This window comes from Paramormyrops kingsleyae, chromosome 6 (genome assembly GCF_048594095.1).
Source record: "Paramormyrops kingsleyae isolate MSU_618 chromosome 6, PKINGS_0.4, whole genome shotgun sequence".
Taxonomy (NCBI): Eukaryota; Metazoa; Chordata; class Actinopteri; order Osteoglossiformes; family Mormyridae; genus Paramormyrops; species Paramormyrops kingsleyae.
The window spans coordinates 31,985,518-32,003,189 of NC_132802.1; the positions used below are offsets into that span (position 1 = coordinate 31,985,518).

Sequence of the window (17,672 nt, forward strand, 5' to 3'; positions counted from 1 at the left end):
GTACGCCCACGGAAGTCACTTGGCCTGGAATCACCTCCAACGAGGAATTCATCTCCTACAACTACCCCCGCTACAGACCTGACTGCCTGCATAACCACACGCCACGGTGGGTGCTCAGGGCCCCGCTCGGTGCTCAGGGCCCCGCTCGGTGCTCAGGGCCCGCTCACTCCTGCCTGGGCTGCCTCTTCCCTTTGGGCGCCTCTCGCTGATGCTGTGTCTTATGCTTTTTTCCCTTCAGACTGGACAATGAAGGGGTAGACCTGCTTTCCAAGCTGCTGCAGGTGAGGCTGGGCCTGCAGGCTACCCGCCCCTCTCTGCTCCTCCTGAATGCTGCGGTGTGTGTCGGCTAGCATGGGGGGGCTGCCTGCTTCAGTTTCATGCTCCATTTGTGCAGCGTCACGTGTCTGAGTGCGAGTCACTTAGACCTCCCACCCCCTTCCGCGTGGTGGGTGCACGTGCATCTGCACGTTTCACTCTGACTGCGTACCTCTGCCTTTCAGTTTGAGGGGAAGAAGCGCATCTCCGCTGAGGGGGCTATGAGACAACCCTACTTCCACTGCCTGGGAGAGAGGATCCTCACACTGCCTGACAGTGAGTCTCCCTCCAGCCTGAGAGTAAACTCTCTCTCCGAAGCTGTCACTCCCCGTTACGGTAAATGCCGCTGCAGCCCGGAACGCTCCCCAGCAGGCAGCCCCAGCACTCGACGTGCGCAGATGTTCAGCATGAACCTTCTGAGAAAAAGGCAGCCTCTGCAGGCCTACGCACCTGTCTGTAGTTTGGTTAGTCATACATGTGACCAGGAAGTTCTGTGTTCGGGTCTCCAGAGAGGCTCTGTTTTAAGAGCTGATGTCATCAAGAACGTACCTCTGCAGGCTGCCGTCTGTAAGTGTCTGTGACTGCAAATCGGTCACCATAGACATCAGAATCTTTATCCACCACGTACAATGAAGTACGGAGAATATCTGCCGTGGCCGGGGCCTTCCAGAGCCCTCACTTAGATCGACCTCAGTGTGAAATTCACGCTTCATCCTTCAGACAGCCCGGAACATTCCAGCTGTGAGTTTCAGGGAGCGCCTCTGTCATTAAGTAGCGAGCGGGATGTCTGTCCTCATTCCACAGTTGCTGTGGGTAAGCTGTGTCTCTAATCCTTCCTTTTGTCAGCTACTTCTATTTTTGCACTTCAAGACGTTCAGCTGGAGAAGGAACCTGGCATGCGGAGCAGCTCGCTCACAGACTCAGGTGAGGTACGCACAGCAGCATCATCGGCGGCATGCCGTGCTTCTGGACCCCCCACCCCCCGCCGGCATGCGTGTACCCCCTCCTGAGCTCCCCCTGTAGGCTGCAGGAGTGTACTTCTGGGTGCGACCTCTGCATTTCGCTAATGAGCTTAGCTTGGCTTGGAGGTCCAGCTGCCTCATTTACCAAGCTCAGTTTGAGGGTGTAGGGGGGGCAGCTGGTATTTAGCACATAGCACTTAGGAGCCTTAGTCTGAATATGGAGTGTGACCGTCACCCTTGGACGAAATCTCTCGGTGCATAATGGCCACCTCATGCTTTTTCAGCTCCTATCGCTTCTTTCCTCTCTCTGCTTTCCTGTATCTTCTGTCCAGCTCCTGTACTGTCCATCTTCAGAAACCCCCCCCCCCCACTGGTTTCCTGTACTGTCCACCTTCAGATCATGCCCATGCCCCCCCCCTCTGTTTCCTGTACTGTCCACCTTCAGGAACCCCCCCACCTGATTCTGGATTGACTTTCCTTTGTCTTCAATGCATGTTCATGTCCTGGCGTCTTTACAGTTGTGTCACCCAGTTCATTCAGAGATGTCCGAGGTTTCGCCACATTTCACCCTGTCCTCTGCCTTTCATCACGAAAGGGTTACCACCTACTTCTGTGTTCCTCATATCGTACCTGTCCTCTGCACCAGATGGGCACTGCCTGGCACTTTATAACAGAATAAAAATGATAACCATTACGAAAATATTTTTCCTAAGGTTGTGTGGCTAGTATTACATCATATTTTGATCTTTTCCCATAAGTGGTTTGAAGGTATATTTGAAATAGATACTAACCCAATAAATATAAAGTATATTTATTTTTGCATGTATTGTAATGAATTTGTATTTTACTGCAGTGTAGTGATATCGTCATGTTAGGACCTGTAATGAAGGCTTTTCTTCCTCCATAAGTCATCCTTCCTCACACTGCCATGTCCCTAATTAGGACTCTGATGAGTCACGCTGTGGTCTCCTTGCCTTAGGTCTGCCAGTAATGGCCACTGTCACTGTCAGACTGCAGCAGACGGAGGATGCTTTCATGCATCAGTGAGCTGTGGCTCGCAGAGCCATGCTGATGTGCTATTGGCATGCATGGACGCATCACTGCTGCTTGGTGTCTGCAGCTCTCCTGTGGGAATCATTGTTGGCCAATCTTTATTATTATTATCATTAATATTAGTATTATTTTATTTACTTATTTTTGTTGCGAGTGTCCCTCTGGCGTGTTCTCCGACCTGTTCTCTGCCTCTCAATGTGCTATTTGGCCTGCTAGGAGGCGCTGTTGGCTGAGCCTCTGGAGTTGCCCTCAATAGGAGCAGGCCGGTCCCCTGCGGGGCTGTGCCATTTCACTGCAAGCGTGATTATCCACTGTGGCGGCCATGCACAGTAAGCTTCCGGAAAGTTTCCACCTCACGTGGCAGAGAAGATGGCATTGTGGCGATGCTGGAAACCCAAAAAGAGAGAGAGAGATACCGTTCCAAGTACATTACCTTTCAGCAGTATAGAAGATTGAAAATATTACCTCGGGCTTATTCTCTTAAAAAGGAAATCATGGTGGCAAGTGTGCCTTTGTTTGTTTGTTTCTGCATTTCTGCTAATGGAGGTAGGAAACATTCACAAGCCTAACCAAAGACTTAATATGCACCACATTCATTTCTTAGATATGACAAAGTGCAGCTTAAGTAAATTCAGAAAGATTGCAAACATTCATAAACGTATTATATATTTATATCCATCCATCTATCCATTTGCTGTAACCGGTTGTCCGATCCAGGGTGTACATATTTATAAAGAACCACAATTCTTCAGTGTCCTTTTTGCTGTATTGTATAAGATATCTGTACGGAAGATTGAGACTGATTAATTATATTCCTTTTTGCACTGCATGGTTTTATTCAAGTTCTATTTCTCATATACAATCATACAGTGCACTACTATATAGTGAAATGGTTTTCTACCTACTTTCTGGTTTATGCTTTGAGAGTATGCAGTATTTTGCAAAACAGAATAGTATTAAAAAGAGTGGGTAGTTTTCATAGTACTAAAAGGGTTCACTACAAGGCGGATTTTAAAACGCTATGTGAGATTATCTCATGCTTTCACGGGATCTGACCAAAAAGCCAGAAACAATATCTTTCCGTCTTGCCTCTCTGTGGTGTTAAAGAAATGGCAGGTTGGTAGTCATGTCAACAGGGGCCCTTCGTCACCTCCCTGGCGGCCAAAGCTGTGTGCGGCAGCCCTGAGGTCTTTGGTGTTTGTGCGGCTGTCTTTCTGCTCATGGCTTCTCATCCGACAGCCGCATCAGACAGCACCGGGGTCCTTGCCAGAGTTGAACCTGTCCTCCGTTTTGTCTTTGCAGTGAACAGCACATCCAGACGGCAGAGCCTGCTCTTCTGAGTGCCGGATATGTAGAAGAACAAGAAAGCCAGAGTCTGACGGGGATGTTTGTTTTTTTTTTGTGTGTGTAATGAAGGGATGCATATTTACCTTTTAATTTTTCGACCACGTAATGGCTATTTAGTACACAGAGGGTTTATTAGCTGTTTACATGTGAGATAAAGTCAAGGCTGGGGGGGGAACGGGGTTCTACCACTCACCCCCCAGCTCTGCTCAAACTTACATTCAAGTTTACCATGACAATCAACACTTGCGCCATCATTTTCCCTGCTTTTCACACTGATGTACAGCAGTCGTGTGACACTCAGTGGACTGTGGGTGATCGAGCCCAAATAACACCCGTAACTAACGGATCACGACGTCGGTGGTGAGCCCAAAGAGTCGATGTGAAAACGCAAATGAAGCAACTGACAGGCTGTGTGGTGAAAACTTGGAAGGATGGTGACAGTGTTCTGTGTATCAGTGTTAAACGTGGAGGAAAACGTGGTGAAGTCACGTCATGCTAGTACTGTAGACTCCTCACTTCGGTCTTCCTATGTCCCTTCTATTTGGAATGCTACAGTATTTCTACTCATCCCCACTCAAGCCATAGGTAGAGTTTGTAACGGACGGCAATATTTTGTTCCATTGCAGGGTTTTGGCACAGCCTCCTCGTTCTCTCCGTTAGTATGTTTATTGTTGTGATTGGCAATATGCTCACCTGAGAGGCGTGAGTTTCTTCTTCTTTGTCTGTAGTCCTGATTAAGCACAGACCCCCCCCCCCTCCCTTTTGGAGTGGCAAACCCATCATGGTTACCCTCCTTGCAGACCTTGCCGGAGAGGCACACAGGTGCCGGTGTATTGCTTACTCTGGAATACTTTCAGGCGGCCACATTTCAGTGCATGAGATCACATGGCTCCCATTGAGCTGCACCCCATGCCAACACGTGCACCATATTCACCCCCTTAGAGGGAGTGCAGAGGCAGTTAAGGTATTTTTGTGCCATGGGGGGGGGGCAGAACTGTGGAAAATACTCAGGATATGAACTGAGATGCCAGGTCACTCACACCATTTGAAAATCTGGCTTAATATACATTTTTCCCCCTGAGGAATCACTGTTTTGACTGTCCTTACAAAAGCATACATTTTTAACATTCATGTCTGAAATTAATATCCCAAGACAAAGACCCCAGTAATTATCAATATATTCCATAACAAAATAATTTTTGTCTCACACTCAAGACTGTTAAGATAATATTGGTCCTAATATATCACATCACCATTAGGTAACCCTGGACTGTAATTCTGTGTTAACCTAAAAACAATATTTTGATGGGAAGGACCCTTTGCTGACAAAGATGACAGTCCTGTTAGTTAATTGGGTTTCAAATGCATGATGGCTGATCTTTCTCTGAATTGGACCTGGGCTGTCAGGCTGTGAGCCACCCTGTCAGAGATGCTGCAGATTTTACCCACGTGATGAACAGCAGGTGTCGTTTTCTGAAGGGTGGGGGAGACTGGGGGAATCTGCAGTGCGGAGAATCCACCCCAGCGAAAGCTCAGCAGGGAATTGTGCAGCAAACGGACCTCGTATCCATGTTACAGTGGAACTATAAAGTATTGTTTTGTTATCGTTGACAGTGATACTGTCATGTTCTTCTTTTAAGGAGAAAATGTTGTTTCACCACAGGATTCCTAACCAGTGTCGGTAATTTTGTTCCATTTGTTATTATTTTTCATCGGATGAAGGCAACAGTGGCCCTTTCGTTTCGGAACACCTTAGGATTCCGGAGGTCACTGTGCGAGGGCAAAAATGGCTGTTTGTGGCTGTGAAATGGCCTCGTGTTTCATGATGCAATAACTGAATTAAACCGTATGACAGAGTTCTGTGTTTATAGGGGATGAACTGACAGCTCTGTAGGTCTGTGTTTTTAGGTGAGTATGAGTATATACAGGAGACGGGGATCAACAAAGCTGAAGGCCGATTTTACCACCCGATTACTCTTGTTTTATAGATCCTGATATTTTGGTATTACTTTATATGTTTTCACTCTGTAAAAGACTGTTTAGAGCCTGTGACACAAGCTTGTAAAATGCTTCTGATGATAAATATGAATAGGCTACATTGTTGTTATAATTATCTTTTTACTTGTGTTGTTCCTTTGAATAGAGTTTTATAAATGGCCAGTTCATATGATCATCTAAAGTGAAGCGATTCACACGTTTTGCATTGCTTATGCATTTTACTTGTTACTGAAGGGATTTTAAATTGGAGTGAGATAATGGCAAGTGGACAGTAACATCTCTGCTGTGCAGCTGTCTGCTCTCCAGCTGCCTCTTCATACTGAGCAAGAGAGGCAGAAAGGGAGGGACAGCAGGCATGAGTATGCAGCATGGCTACTGCATAAGCCTAAACACACGCAATATCATTTCCACACCTTAGGAGCCATAGCAAATCCATTGGGGGGGGACAAAGAATAAATGTTAACCAAGCAAAGCAATATGTAAATGCACATTTGGCAGATGCCTGTGAGAGATGTTTAGCCAGATGTTCCTGTTGGAGGCACAGCAACTTGAAAGGAAAGGGCTGGCTTTTAACTCTGACTACTCATGTTGGACTTCCAGGATACGCACTGTTTGTACCAGTCTAGGACTGGGCCATCTTGTGTTACCGATGCACTGCTGATGTTTTTTTTTTTTTCCCCAAATGGAGGTAAATGAGGATAATCACAATGCTGTTTTATTTTCTGGCAAAATGCTTCTGTTGGTTCATTTCACTGCAGTGTGCCTGCAATATAATACAAAAGGTACTTTTTGCAGCAAATTAACTTTTTTCCTTCCTTGCTCCAGAGTGGAATGACATATCTGGAGCTTGGAAAGTCAAACACATCCCTGATACTTCTCTCTGGCTTTGGTGGTGCTGTAGTTCGATACTCAGAACTACACTCTGAGGGTCACTGTTATGCAGAACTTCCTGTCTGATTGCCCATCAGTTCCAGGAAAGCAAATTGCAAGTATGGGTTAATTGGAACTAAAAAGGGAGTCTGTTCAGAGACCTGATCAACATCAGAGAGATGCACCAACTGACATGTTGAGGGAGTTGCAGGAATTAGTAGACACCATATGATCCAATAATAAACTATTATGTCAAATGGTTGTGTGTAAGGAAAGCTGGGAGTGATTACAGGCATCAGTCAGAGAAGCCTGGATTTCCTGTCAGTGGCATACAAACAAATGCATTCCTTGTTTACATGAATTGATTTCATGGGGCTCAGATCTATTTTATGCTGGTCTTCAACTAACTATGGGAAGATAGAGGATAAATAGTTTCCATTTGCGTTAGGATTATCTTCATTTGATATTCCAGACACTTCTATTTATTGTTCAAGTGAAATGCTTTCATAACTTGAAAACAAGCTGTTATTCACATCATATTTTTAATTATAACCAGATAATGGCAAACATATTTTTTACTATGGTATATATTGTAATTAAAAACTGAAGGTACAGAACATTTTGGATATATATAGGGCACATCAGTTGCTGTGAACAATTATTATAATAGGTGTGCCTTATACTCAAAATACAGGATCAAACCTATATTTTATGTTAGCGATGTACACAATTGGCTTACTCAAACCTCAGTCGTAATTGCTTTATGAATTGTATCAATTTACGTAAAAAATCAACTCCTTTGTAAGCTGCTGTAACTGCTGTCGCCTGGTGGATGCAGCTGCTCATCCACTCTCGAGCAGCCTAAAATCCGTATGACTCTAACTTATTATTGCTACCGGTTTAGAAAGAAACCTGTGCGTTGCGTTTGTACAGTGGAAATTAAGCCTTTTGTGTGTCTCATGTAATTTCTGAAAGTGAATCATTGTCACAACACAGTCTGATACAATAAACATTCGAAGTTGAAACAAATGTTGAAAATATTTGTATTTACAGGATTTCAATAAAAGTTGAACAGACACAATACTGGAAATTCTGTGTTGAACAATTAAATGTAATTTATTGAAAAGCTACGAAATACATATATATAATCTTATGTCCAGTAAATGTGTATTGTACAACAGCTTTCTATCACTGGCTGTTCTTAGCTTTTTTCAAAAGTGTAATACCAAAGTTATCCGCAAGCTTGCATGAGGTCTCCCAGAATTTGCTCAATGATGGACGCTGCCTACAGTTTTTCAGATCAGCTGGTCAACTACTGTCAAGTTGCTGCAATGTGTAGATTACTGTGTTGTGTCCTTATATTAAGAAATATAAAAACATAATTTTTATTACTCTTGAATATATAAACTATGTGAAGACGTTATTCAATGTATTCAAAGTATATTGTTCAATAAAAACGAAGAAACTTTCTGTAAATGGTTTGCTTTTTTCCGTTATTACAAATTATACAGGGTGTACGATTCTGAATTAGGACTAACCAAAAAAGCATTCATTTATAGAATATGTTGTATGCTTCACTAAATGCAGGATTGGACCATGATCAGCTCCTATACATAATTTCCTTTAATATTTGGATACATCTCAAGTCTACTTTAGTTCAGTACAAGCACGCACACAATGACGCTATATTTGTGATTGTGTTCTTATCCTAAAACCATTATCACAAATATTTTATAAACTTACAATATATAGCCATATTTAGATTTTAAAATGTATACTTGAATAAGAATTGGGAAGATACGTGGTGACATAAATGGTTATCGATGTTTTCATGTTTGGCTAGTTTGCCTGAGCGAAATCCATTCGATTGATTAGTCAAGCCTTTATATTTTTTAAAATGGAAGCCTCCTTGCCGTCTACACGTGACGTTTTTACGGAGGCACTAAGAGCTGTTTTGGAGACTTGGCCAGTACTTCAAGTAAGATTCAGGTTTATGATTGCACTGCTGAAAAAAGAATTGATCCATAGAATATGACCCATTTTGTATTAGTAAATTGCCTATCGAGAATGACTGGAAAGTAGCTCGTAAGCTAACGGCTTCTTATCTGTATAATGACAACAACACACGAATTGTTTATAGTTTCTTAAAGTGTAGTATTATGGAATAGGTTTAATATCCAAATACTCATTTGGTTTTTAAAAGCTTTTTTTGTAAATAGACTAGCTGTAAGGTATCGTTTACAATCTGAGGTATTTTATAACAAGCAATTTATAATTTGCTTGTTAAGTAAAATGGTATGGTAAGAATTCATAGTAAGAAGAACTGTGATAATAGTTTAATGAGTGTATTTAAATTGTTTACGAATAATTATGATTCTTAGTTTATTGTTGTTTCACCATAGATCGCAGTGGACAATGGATTCGGTGGTGCGTATAGCAAGCAGAAAGCGGAATGGATGGTCGATGCTGTTCAGCAGTATTTCCAACAAAATGGTACACTTTCTATTGCATTTCCTCAGCATAAACATGTTTTGTGCCTTTTTGTGCTAGATGTTTTGTGGACAGGATTGATTAATCTGGACTGTTATGAGGACGTTTACTGTACTTACCTTATTGATGTGTAAACATGTTACATTCTTTTACACAGAAGTGTGTAATTATCAGTGTGCATCTGTCTGTGTCTGTTATAAAAGGCTGAGACCCTGGTGTACTTCTAGCTCTAAAAGATGATGTCTAAAACCTAGTTCATACTTCACGCTTTCGTGCGCTAGACGGTCGTCCGCGCGGCAGCTTGTGTGTGGAATCTGTGAATACTGTGGATGCGGATGGTTGTGGTCAGCGCATGCGTACTGCAATGATATTCCTCCAGACCAGCAGAGGGCAGATCTTCTAGGTGTGAAAGAAGCTTACGCAAAATTAGGATTACAAGGTTTATAGCCGCAAGTTTCAAGTCTTCTAGGGTTTTTAAAACAATAAAACATTACTTTCTTTTGTAAAACTACTTAACTGATGTCGGTTTTGTCTCACAAACAATTTGGACAGTAAATATGTTTAATACTTACTATTTACCTCTACTTGGCCATGTTTCTCATTGACTACTATTCTGTTCATGTGATAAAGTGTGGTTTTTGCGTAGAAATAAATAATAATCAAGACATAGGTGGAATATACGGAGCCCCTAAGAGGTCAGGGTGGGAAAATATTTTTTTAAATAGTTTTGCTTTCCCTCGCAATAGTTTTGCAATCCTACTACACTTCCCCACTTGCTATTTGCTGCAACTTGATGGCAAGGATAAACCTAAATAATGTTTGTGTGTGCACTTCGCGTTTAATAGCCCAGTTGTCTTGTTTACAGTTACTGGTGGTGAACTGACACCATGCCATTATTAATAAATACGTATAAAACACATATATGAACGTTACACGGTGTGCATTGTCCTCCATAGGTTATTGGTTAAAGCGCACTTAACTGGACATGTACGTATCGCTTAGATTTATACTTATTATTCGATTAATTGTATGTTTTGTACTTTAAACGGACACAGTAGCTACAGTTATTAGTAAAAGAAAACTATTGCGAGGGAGTATAAAACAGTTTAAAAAAATATTTTCTCACTCTGACCTCTTAGGGGCTCCGTAGTCATATATCATTAATCTTGAAGAAATATCAATCAGAAGAGGTTTCCATAGCTATTGATATTTATTATTGTGAGCTGAGCAGAGTGAAGGGCAAAGTTTTTTTTATATATATATATATATATATATATATATATATATATATATATATATATATATATATGTATATGTGTGTGTGTGTGCCACCTACTGGATACGCCTAGACAATTAACTTGCACATGGGTAGTCAGCGTAAAAATCTGGCCTAAATCTGGGAAAGCGCACGCGGAAAAGTATAAATTGGTCTTGTTGGAGTACGCCGTCTCCACCGTGTCCGTGGATGAGAAGAGATTCACAGCTGACACGGGGAGAGGCCGCAGGTCACCAGTTTATTCTCTGACAGATTGCAATCCGGGAGCGGCCATCTGACATACATTCAGCATGTACAGGAGGGAGCTCAACCATATGTATCAGCTGTATCCCTTTTAAAGCCCTTTGGGCATCTCCCCCCCTCTCTCGGTACCTTCCGTCTACGTGACAACCACATGTTTGACATTTGCTATAGTTAGTCGGTTAGTACTTGACCTTGTGGAAGGCTACAGATACGTAAGGGCCGCTGACGTTCTCTGTCGCTCCCTCTATCGGTCCCGATTAGGTAACCATGGCCTGCCGGCGCCAGTCAGTTCTCGTTTCAGTTAACTGCATTTTTTTAGAATGAACCCCCCCCCCCCTTTTCATCATGCCCTGCTTTAAGCTATATTCTCCTTTTCCTCTATTCATTTTATGTTCTTTATAATTCTATTGAATCCCACAGTCTTAAGAAAGCAATTTATGATGACTGCAGGCTCGCTGGTAGAAGGTGGATTTTCTGGCTTCTAGCAGTCATATCACAAGCAACAACACTATAGATACATGGCTGCTTTTCTTGTTTTTGCAGATGACTTGCAACAATATGAAGTAGAGGACTTCCTGGCAGACTTAATGAACAACGAGTTTGACACCGTAGTGGATGATGGCAGTTTGCCTCAGGTTTGTTTTTTGCGAAGCTTATGAAATCAAAAGCTGTATTTAATTATTATGTCGTTTATGTATAAACTTGCTTGTTTATGTTTTCTTGGTAAGTTCGGAATAGTCGTTTTTGTAGTAAGGCATAATCATTGGGTTTTTTATATGTATATGTATAGTGGCTTGCAAAAGTATCGGACCCCCCAATATTTCATTTGCCTGAATTACAAATGATAATATTCATGCATTTTTCCTGACAGTGTTTTTATTGCATACTCTCTTGCAGTAGATTTATAAAGTGAAAATCAATTATTTGTCAGCAAATCTAAATCTTTTAAGGAAAACAATGTCAGTGTGATAATTAAGACTAAAGAGCATTATAAGGAATTCAGAAATGAAGTAATGAAATGTCATAGATTTAGAATAGGGCACAAACAAATGTCCAAGAGGCTGGATATCCCAGTATTCCAGTGGATCAGTACTGAGAAAGTAGAAGCTGCACCACAGCTGCGTAAACCAGGCCATCCCTGAAGACTCAGCAGCCGCACAAAAAGGAGACTGGAGAGGGAAGCCAACCGGAGGCCAGCTGCTGGCCTGAGTAGGAGGCTCCTATGTGAAAACATGTATGAGAGAAGGTGTTTTGGTCTGATGGTGGACTTTGACCACAATCCACACCTTGCTTTTAGCAAGCAATCCTATTCTTTCTCTTATCATGCCCAGGGGGGTTGGCATCCAGTTGACCTTGGACCCCCCCCCCCCCCCAGGGTTTTTTCTTCCTACTTGGGAGTTGTTGGTTCCTCTCCTCCATTGTCATCTAGCTTTTTCCTTCCTTCCTTCCTCCCTCCCTCCCTTCCGCCCACCCGCGGATGCCTGACTTTGAAGCACTATGTGAAGCCCCTGCCTCAGTTAACACTGTCCCTACAATGATGTGTGGGGATGACAGCATCAGTCTATAAGGATGCTTTTCAGCTTCAGAAACTAAAGCTTGAGGAAAAGATGACCTTTCAGCCGGACAGTGATTTTAAGCACAAGGCAAGGGATTGAATACTGAACACAAGCAGCTTTTTCAGTTTTCTGGTTTTCTTTAACTAAGATAATTGAATTTGACTTTAAAAATTTGCCGTGAGAGGTTATGAGTTTTTGATTTAAAAAATACTGACAGGAAGAATATGTGTATGTATCATGTGTAATTCATAAGAACATAATAAATCTACAAATGAGTGGAGGCCATTCAGCCCTTCCAGGTCGTTTTGGAGAGAACTGGTTTAAAGGAATCCAGGGTTTTAGCTTGCACTACACTAACAGGAAGACTATTCCATACTCTAACTACACAGTGTGTATAGAAGTGCTTTCTCAAATCCATTTTAAAATGTTCTCCTGCTAATTTCCACCTATGGCCACAAGTTCTACTATTTAAATTAATATTGAAGTACCCATTTGGCTATACAGCATCCAGACCGGTTAGAATCTTATGTACCTGGATCATGTCCATGTATATAAGCTCAGCTAACCTCTCCTCATTCCTCTAAAACCCGCAATCATTCTTGTAGCCCTATGTTGAACCCTTTCTAAGCCAGCAATGTCCTTTTTAAGGTATGGTGAACAAACCTGCACACAATATTCTAGGTGGGATCTTACCAAGGAATAGTATAATCTTAGCATCACCTCCCTTGACTTAAACTCCACACACCTAGAGATGTAATCCAACATGCTATTGGCCTTTTTAATTGCTTCACCACAGCGGTGAGAGTGGGATATGGAAGCATCAACCGAGGTCTTTCTCATAATCAGCTACCTTTATTTCAGTGGAACCCATAAAATATCTGTGCTTTATATTTCCATATTATATTATATCCGCTAGTTCAGCATCTACTACACCACCCACCCTGGTGTCGTCTGCAAATTTAACCAGTTTACTGTGTATATTGGTGCCAATACCATTAATGTAAATTAAGAATAACGGTGGTCCTAAAATTGAACCTTGTGGTGCCCCACTATGAACGCATGTCCACTGTGACAATGTGCCTCTAATAACCACTTGCTGCTTCCTGTCAGTTAACCAGTTTTCAATCCAAGCTGCTGCAGTTTGTAAAATCACCGTTGCTTTGAGTTTAAGCAGAGGCCATTTGTGGGGAACAACATCAAAGGCCTTCTGTAAATCTAAGTAGATCACATCATAGGCCTTTTTGACATCAGCTTCCTCAAAGAACTCAAGTAGATTAGTTAAACAGGATCTACCTCTCCTAAATCCATGTTGACTATCTCTCAGAATGTTGTTTGAATCCAGGTAATCTACCATTTTTGCTTGGATTATAGCTTCCATTACTTTACCAGTTATGCAAGTTAAACTAATTGGCCTATAGTTTGATGGATTACTTCTATCCTATTTTTTGAATATGGGCGTTATATTAGCATGCTTCCAATCAGAAGGTACCACACCAGCAGATAGATTTCTGAAATAGTAAAGTTAAAGGTCGGCAAATGATATCCCTCATCTCTTTTAAAACTATAGGTAAGATGGCATCAGGACCCTGTGATTTATTTATTTTGAGCTTATCTAGGCTTTGTACCACATTAGCCTCAGTTATACATATATTGGTCAAATACGGTATGTTACTCGTGTCCTCTACAGTGAATACACATGCAAAACAATCTTTAGTCATTAATTATATCAATTTCATTTTCAATTATAATACTATCCTGCAGATCAGTGATTTCAGCTTTTAGAGCACTTTTGGAGTTCAGATATTGGAAGAAACATTTAATGTCATCATTAGTCTCCAATGCAATCTTCCTTTCGACATTCCTCTTAGCGAGTCTTTACTTAGCCTGTACATTTGGATACTCCTGCTTTATTCTGAAATCATTAGTTATTTTCCATTTGTGGAACAGAGCCCTTTTCCTCTTGACTTTACTCTTAATTTCCATAGTAAATCACCTTGGTTGCAGTTTTCTAGATTTAGTTTTGCTGGAAACAGGTATGAAATTCTCTTGCGCTTGCAATAATTCCCATACCCCTTCAAGAGTTTTGTTATTTAACTCCATTTAGTTTAGTTTATAGTTTGTCTCATACTATTAAAATTAGCCTTCCTAACATTGTAAATTTTTGTTTTGTACTTTGCTCTTCGGACACTAAAATTTAACCATGTTATGATCACTACTATCAAGTGATTCTAAGACCTCAAATTTTCCAATCCTATCCTGTTTATTAGAGAAAACAAGAATGGCTTCTCCCCAGCAAGTTTTAACAAACTGAATAAAAAAGCAAACCTGTACCAATTATACCCTCTCAAGTTCATTTAGAGTAGAGCCAGAGACTATGTCCCACTGTAATTCAGGTAAATTAAGATCACCTGTAACTACCACATCATTTTCATTACTCATAATCCTGATATCTTTGTATAACATTCTGCAATTACATTAGGTGCTCTATAACAAACACGAACAATTAGGCCATTTGAGTTTTTATCATCTAGTTTTACCCATACAGCTTCTATAACATTTATTGTTATCAGTGCGTTCCATTGTCTGCAAGTTTCCTTTTATACATACTGCAACACCACCTCCGTTTCTTGCCTATCCGGTCCCTATGGAACAATGTGTAACCATCCACAATTTGTTTGATACTATTTATGACTAAAATATTAATGAGGTATTTTATGACGCCCAAAAGTTGGTAAATTCGGCATATCCTTATGTTTAATAAATGTGTCAGACCAAACATAGTATACCCAAAGAGCATGATGTGGTGCGCTCCGCTAACCAAATTTTAAAAAGATTACTAAGTTTTGGGTGTTACAAAACGCATCTCATTAATATTTTAGCTGTACTACAAATCTGCTTACCAAATATTGGGCGTAAATAAATGTCTGTATAGTACCGAAAAGCTGACGACCGACCAAATGCTTCGCCTTTGACCTGAAGCCCTGGTGATTACTGTGCATGCACCATATAATAGCCCTTCATAAAAGTCTGATGAAATAAAAGCCTCTAATTTATGAATTTTGTTTCAAATACAGTGGTACCTCAGAAGTCGAATTTAATCCTTTCAGAACTCTGGATTGAATCCCCAAAAAATTACACCTAAATATGTTTTTTTTAAGCATTTAAACACAAAATGAACTGGATAAAAACAAGAAGAGCATATACTGTGCTAAACACATCTAAGCACATTTATCAAAACAGTAATTTGTAAAGTAAGAAAATAAATGTATCCAAACAATGTGTCCTGCCCCAATCGTCTGCTCCTTCCGTGTGCCACGCCCCCTCATTAACCTCGTGTGGAATCCCCATGAGATCAGCTGTTTCTGGTTGTTGTCATTAGTCTTCTGTATTTAGTCCGCGTTTCAGTTTGTTTCCCCAGTCCGATCATTGTATTGTCCGTCTGCGTTTTGCCTGACGTCTACCCTTTGTCTCCGTTCTGTCCCCGCTCAGCACAACAATATTATTATAATTAAACATATTAATGGTTTATTATTAATATTAAAATAATGAATAAGAATTCTTTATTTTTAAATGTATTTTATTATATAGTAATAATTACTGTTACTGTCTATCATTGTCTAAATGTATTTTTACTGTCTAAAAATATGTATTCCGTTAGTGTAAACATGGATGGTGCCATCACAGTGTATGCAAGGCTGAGACTGAAGCGTTACCCTTTGTTTCCGCTGAGAGACGTGCCGCGTGACTAATTTCCCCGTGCGTACAAGTTATCTTAGGTCGGCGTTCACAGTTTGACTTCTGAGATTCAGATTGAGCTCTAGGTAATTTTTTTTTGAACTGGTTGGTTTGACTTTTAAGAAATTCGAGTTCTAATGAGTTCGAGAACTGAGGTACCACTGTACTCATAGAATTTAAGTACAGGTAGCAAAAAGTAGGCCTTTTACAGTGTCCACTTTCATTTTTATTTGGGGCTTTCCATTTTTTCTGTTTTTCATTCTCCCCCCCTCCCCACTTGTGGCATACACACTATCTCTCTACACGGTGTATTATCTCAATTTTGTGTTGTTGGATGAGAGCTAGTTGCTCCTCAAGATCACGAACCTTGACCATGAGTCCCCCAGCTGAGATCGCTCGCAGGGGATGTCCGACTGGATGCAAACATGCAGAAGGCCAAACATCTTGCAAACAGAACATTGAACTGGCCCCACTCAGGCAATTCCAATAATTTTTGTAGAGGGTTCAGTACTTTCGCAGGCTAATGTTTTTAATATTTTTAAAAATGTTTCTGTACTAGGTGGCTTCAAAAATTTGCCAGCTATTCAAACAATGTGAACAAGGGATGCTTTTAGAAGTCAAAAGTCAGATTGCCCAGATGGTACAGAGGAAAAGTTCTGGGAGGGCTAAAGCTACGCCTGCACAGCTCCCAGCAGACAACGAGGAAGAGGAGAGTGAGGAAGATGAGAGAGTAACAGAAGAGGTATTTCTTAAATTGTTTTAGCAGAAAGATTATCCATCGCGATTGATGTAATTTAGTGGCTGACACTGTGTCCTCGTACCTCCGGGACTCTGGGTTTGATTCTCCCCCGCTCTGTATGTTCTGCATATGCACACCCCAAGACTGGCAACATTTTTGCTCCTTTCCAGCTCCAGGAGCAAAAACATGGACTGTCCGGGGGTCCCCAAGGACCCCATTGAATAACACTGCGCTAAGGGTAATAAAGAAAACAATTAACCAAACTGCATGATTTTTTTGGAGTATGAGAAGGGTACCTGGAGAAAACCAGAATCAAACCCAGAGTCCAGGAGGAATGAGGATGCAGTGCTACTCAATAATCCAAATGACATCATTTTCAATGTATAATCGTAAGGGTTGAGAAATGACTATAAGTGTATAGTGAAGTTTGAGCCCAGTATTTCTTGGGATGGGCACCAGGCCCAATGCTACCCTGTACTGGATGACCAGTCATGGACAGATGCATAGATAATTCAGTGAAGCATAGCATCTATTTTTCAGTGTGACTGAACTTGTGCTATGATTGACAGCCTATGGAGTGTGAAGAAGAAAAGGGAGGAAGCTCATCTACTACACCCCCTCAGGAGCAGACTGCTGGCACAGTACCCTCCCAGGATGCTGAGGACGGCTGGACTGTTGTGCGGAGAAAGAAGTGAACAATTTGGAGGGAGGGGGGAGAGCTGGACACACAGCTAATAAAAGACTGAATTAATATTCTGCTGCACCAGGCTACATGTGGGCTGTACAGGTTTATTTCATTCGTCTCAAAAACGGAATTTATTCTTTTTCTATTAAAAACTTAGACCCATGTGCGTTCAGGAAATGCTGGGTTGAGTTTCTTCAAAATGGAATTGTTACGTACCATGATTTATTCCATCCCATACCTGGCAACAGATAAATGTTTGATCATTTAGTTCCTTTTTTTCCATTGGAGGAATCTGGAGCGAGCTAGTTTCTATTTATTGATTTTTAAAGAAACCAAACAGTTTTATTCTTTGGCTAATCTGCTTCATATCAGAACAGAGAACTGCAGTCAGAGTTCACATGAA

At 41.2% G+C, this 17,672-nt stretch overlaps 2 protein-coding genes across 4 annotated transcripts in view; both read left to right on the plus strand.

The window, feature by feature from the left end:
• Positions 1 to 8,021, plus strand: part of cdk16 (cyclin dependent kinase 16) — a 31,775-nt gene extending 23,754 nt beyond the window's left edge. For 2 of the 3 annotated variants that reach the window (XM_023835853.2, XM_023835856.2), the window contains 5 exons: positions 1 to 106; positions 239 to 281; positions 501 to 591; positions 1,162 to 1,239; positions 3,633 to 8,021. In XM_023835853.2, coding sequence (XP_023691621.1) covers positions 1 to 106; positions 239 to 281; positions 501 to 591; positions 1,162 to 1,239; positions 3,633 to 3,670 — 356 coding nt within the window. In that variant the 3' untranslated portion in view covers positions 3,671 to 8,021. Of the gene's footprint in view, positions 107 to 238; positions 282 to 500; positions 592 to 1,161; positions 1,245 to 3,632 lie in introns of all 3 variants that reach the window. The other variant, XM_023835854.2, reaches the window with a different exon arrangement.
• Positions 8,022 to 8,405: 384 nt separating this feature from the next.
• Positions 8,406 to 17,352, plus strand: tsr2 (TSR2 ribosome maturation factor). The gene is made up of 5 exons (XM_023835857.2): positions 8,406 to 8,523; positions 8,948 to 9,038; positions 11,098 to 11,189; positions 16,405 to 16,587; positions 17,154 to 17,352. Exons 1-5 carry the CDS (start codon positions 8,443 to 8,445, stop codon positions 17,277 to 17,279), a joined length of 573 nt encoding a protein of 190 aa, XP_023691625.1. The 5' UTR covers positions 8,406 to 8,442; the 3' UTR covers positions 17,280 to 17,352.
• Positions 17,353 to 17,672: the final 320 nt, after the last annotated feature.

Excerpts from the sequence above, each read along its gene's own strand:
- tsr2 (XM_023835857.2), top strand. The coding sequence starts at position 8,443 with ATGGAAGCCTCCTTGCCGTCTACACGTGACGTTTTTACGGAGGCACTA. Across the intron at positions 9,039-11,097 it reads GCAGTATTTCCAACAAAATG|ATGACTTGCAACAATATGAA; the intron begins GTACACTTTCTA and ends TTGTTTTTGCAG. Across the intron at positions 11,190-16,404 it reads ATGATGGCAGTTTGCCTCAG|GTGGCTTCAAAAATTTGCCA; the intron begins GTTTGTTTTTTG and ends TTTCTGTACTAG.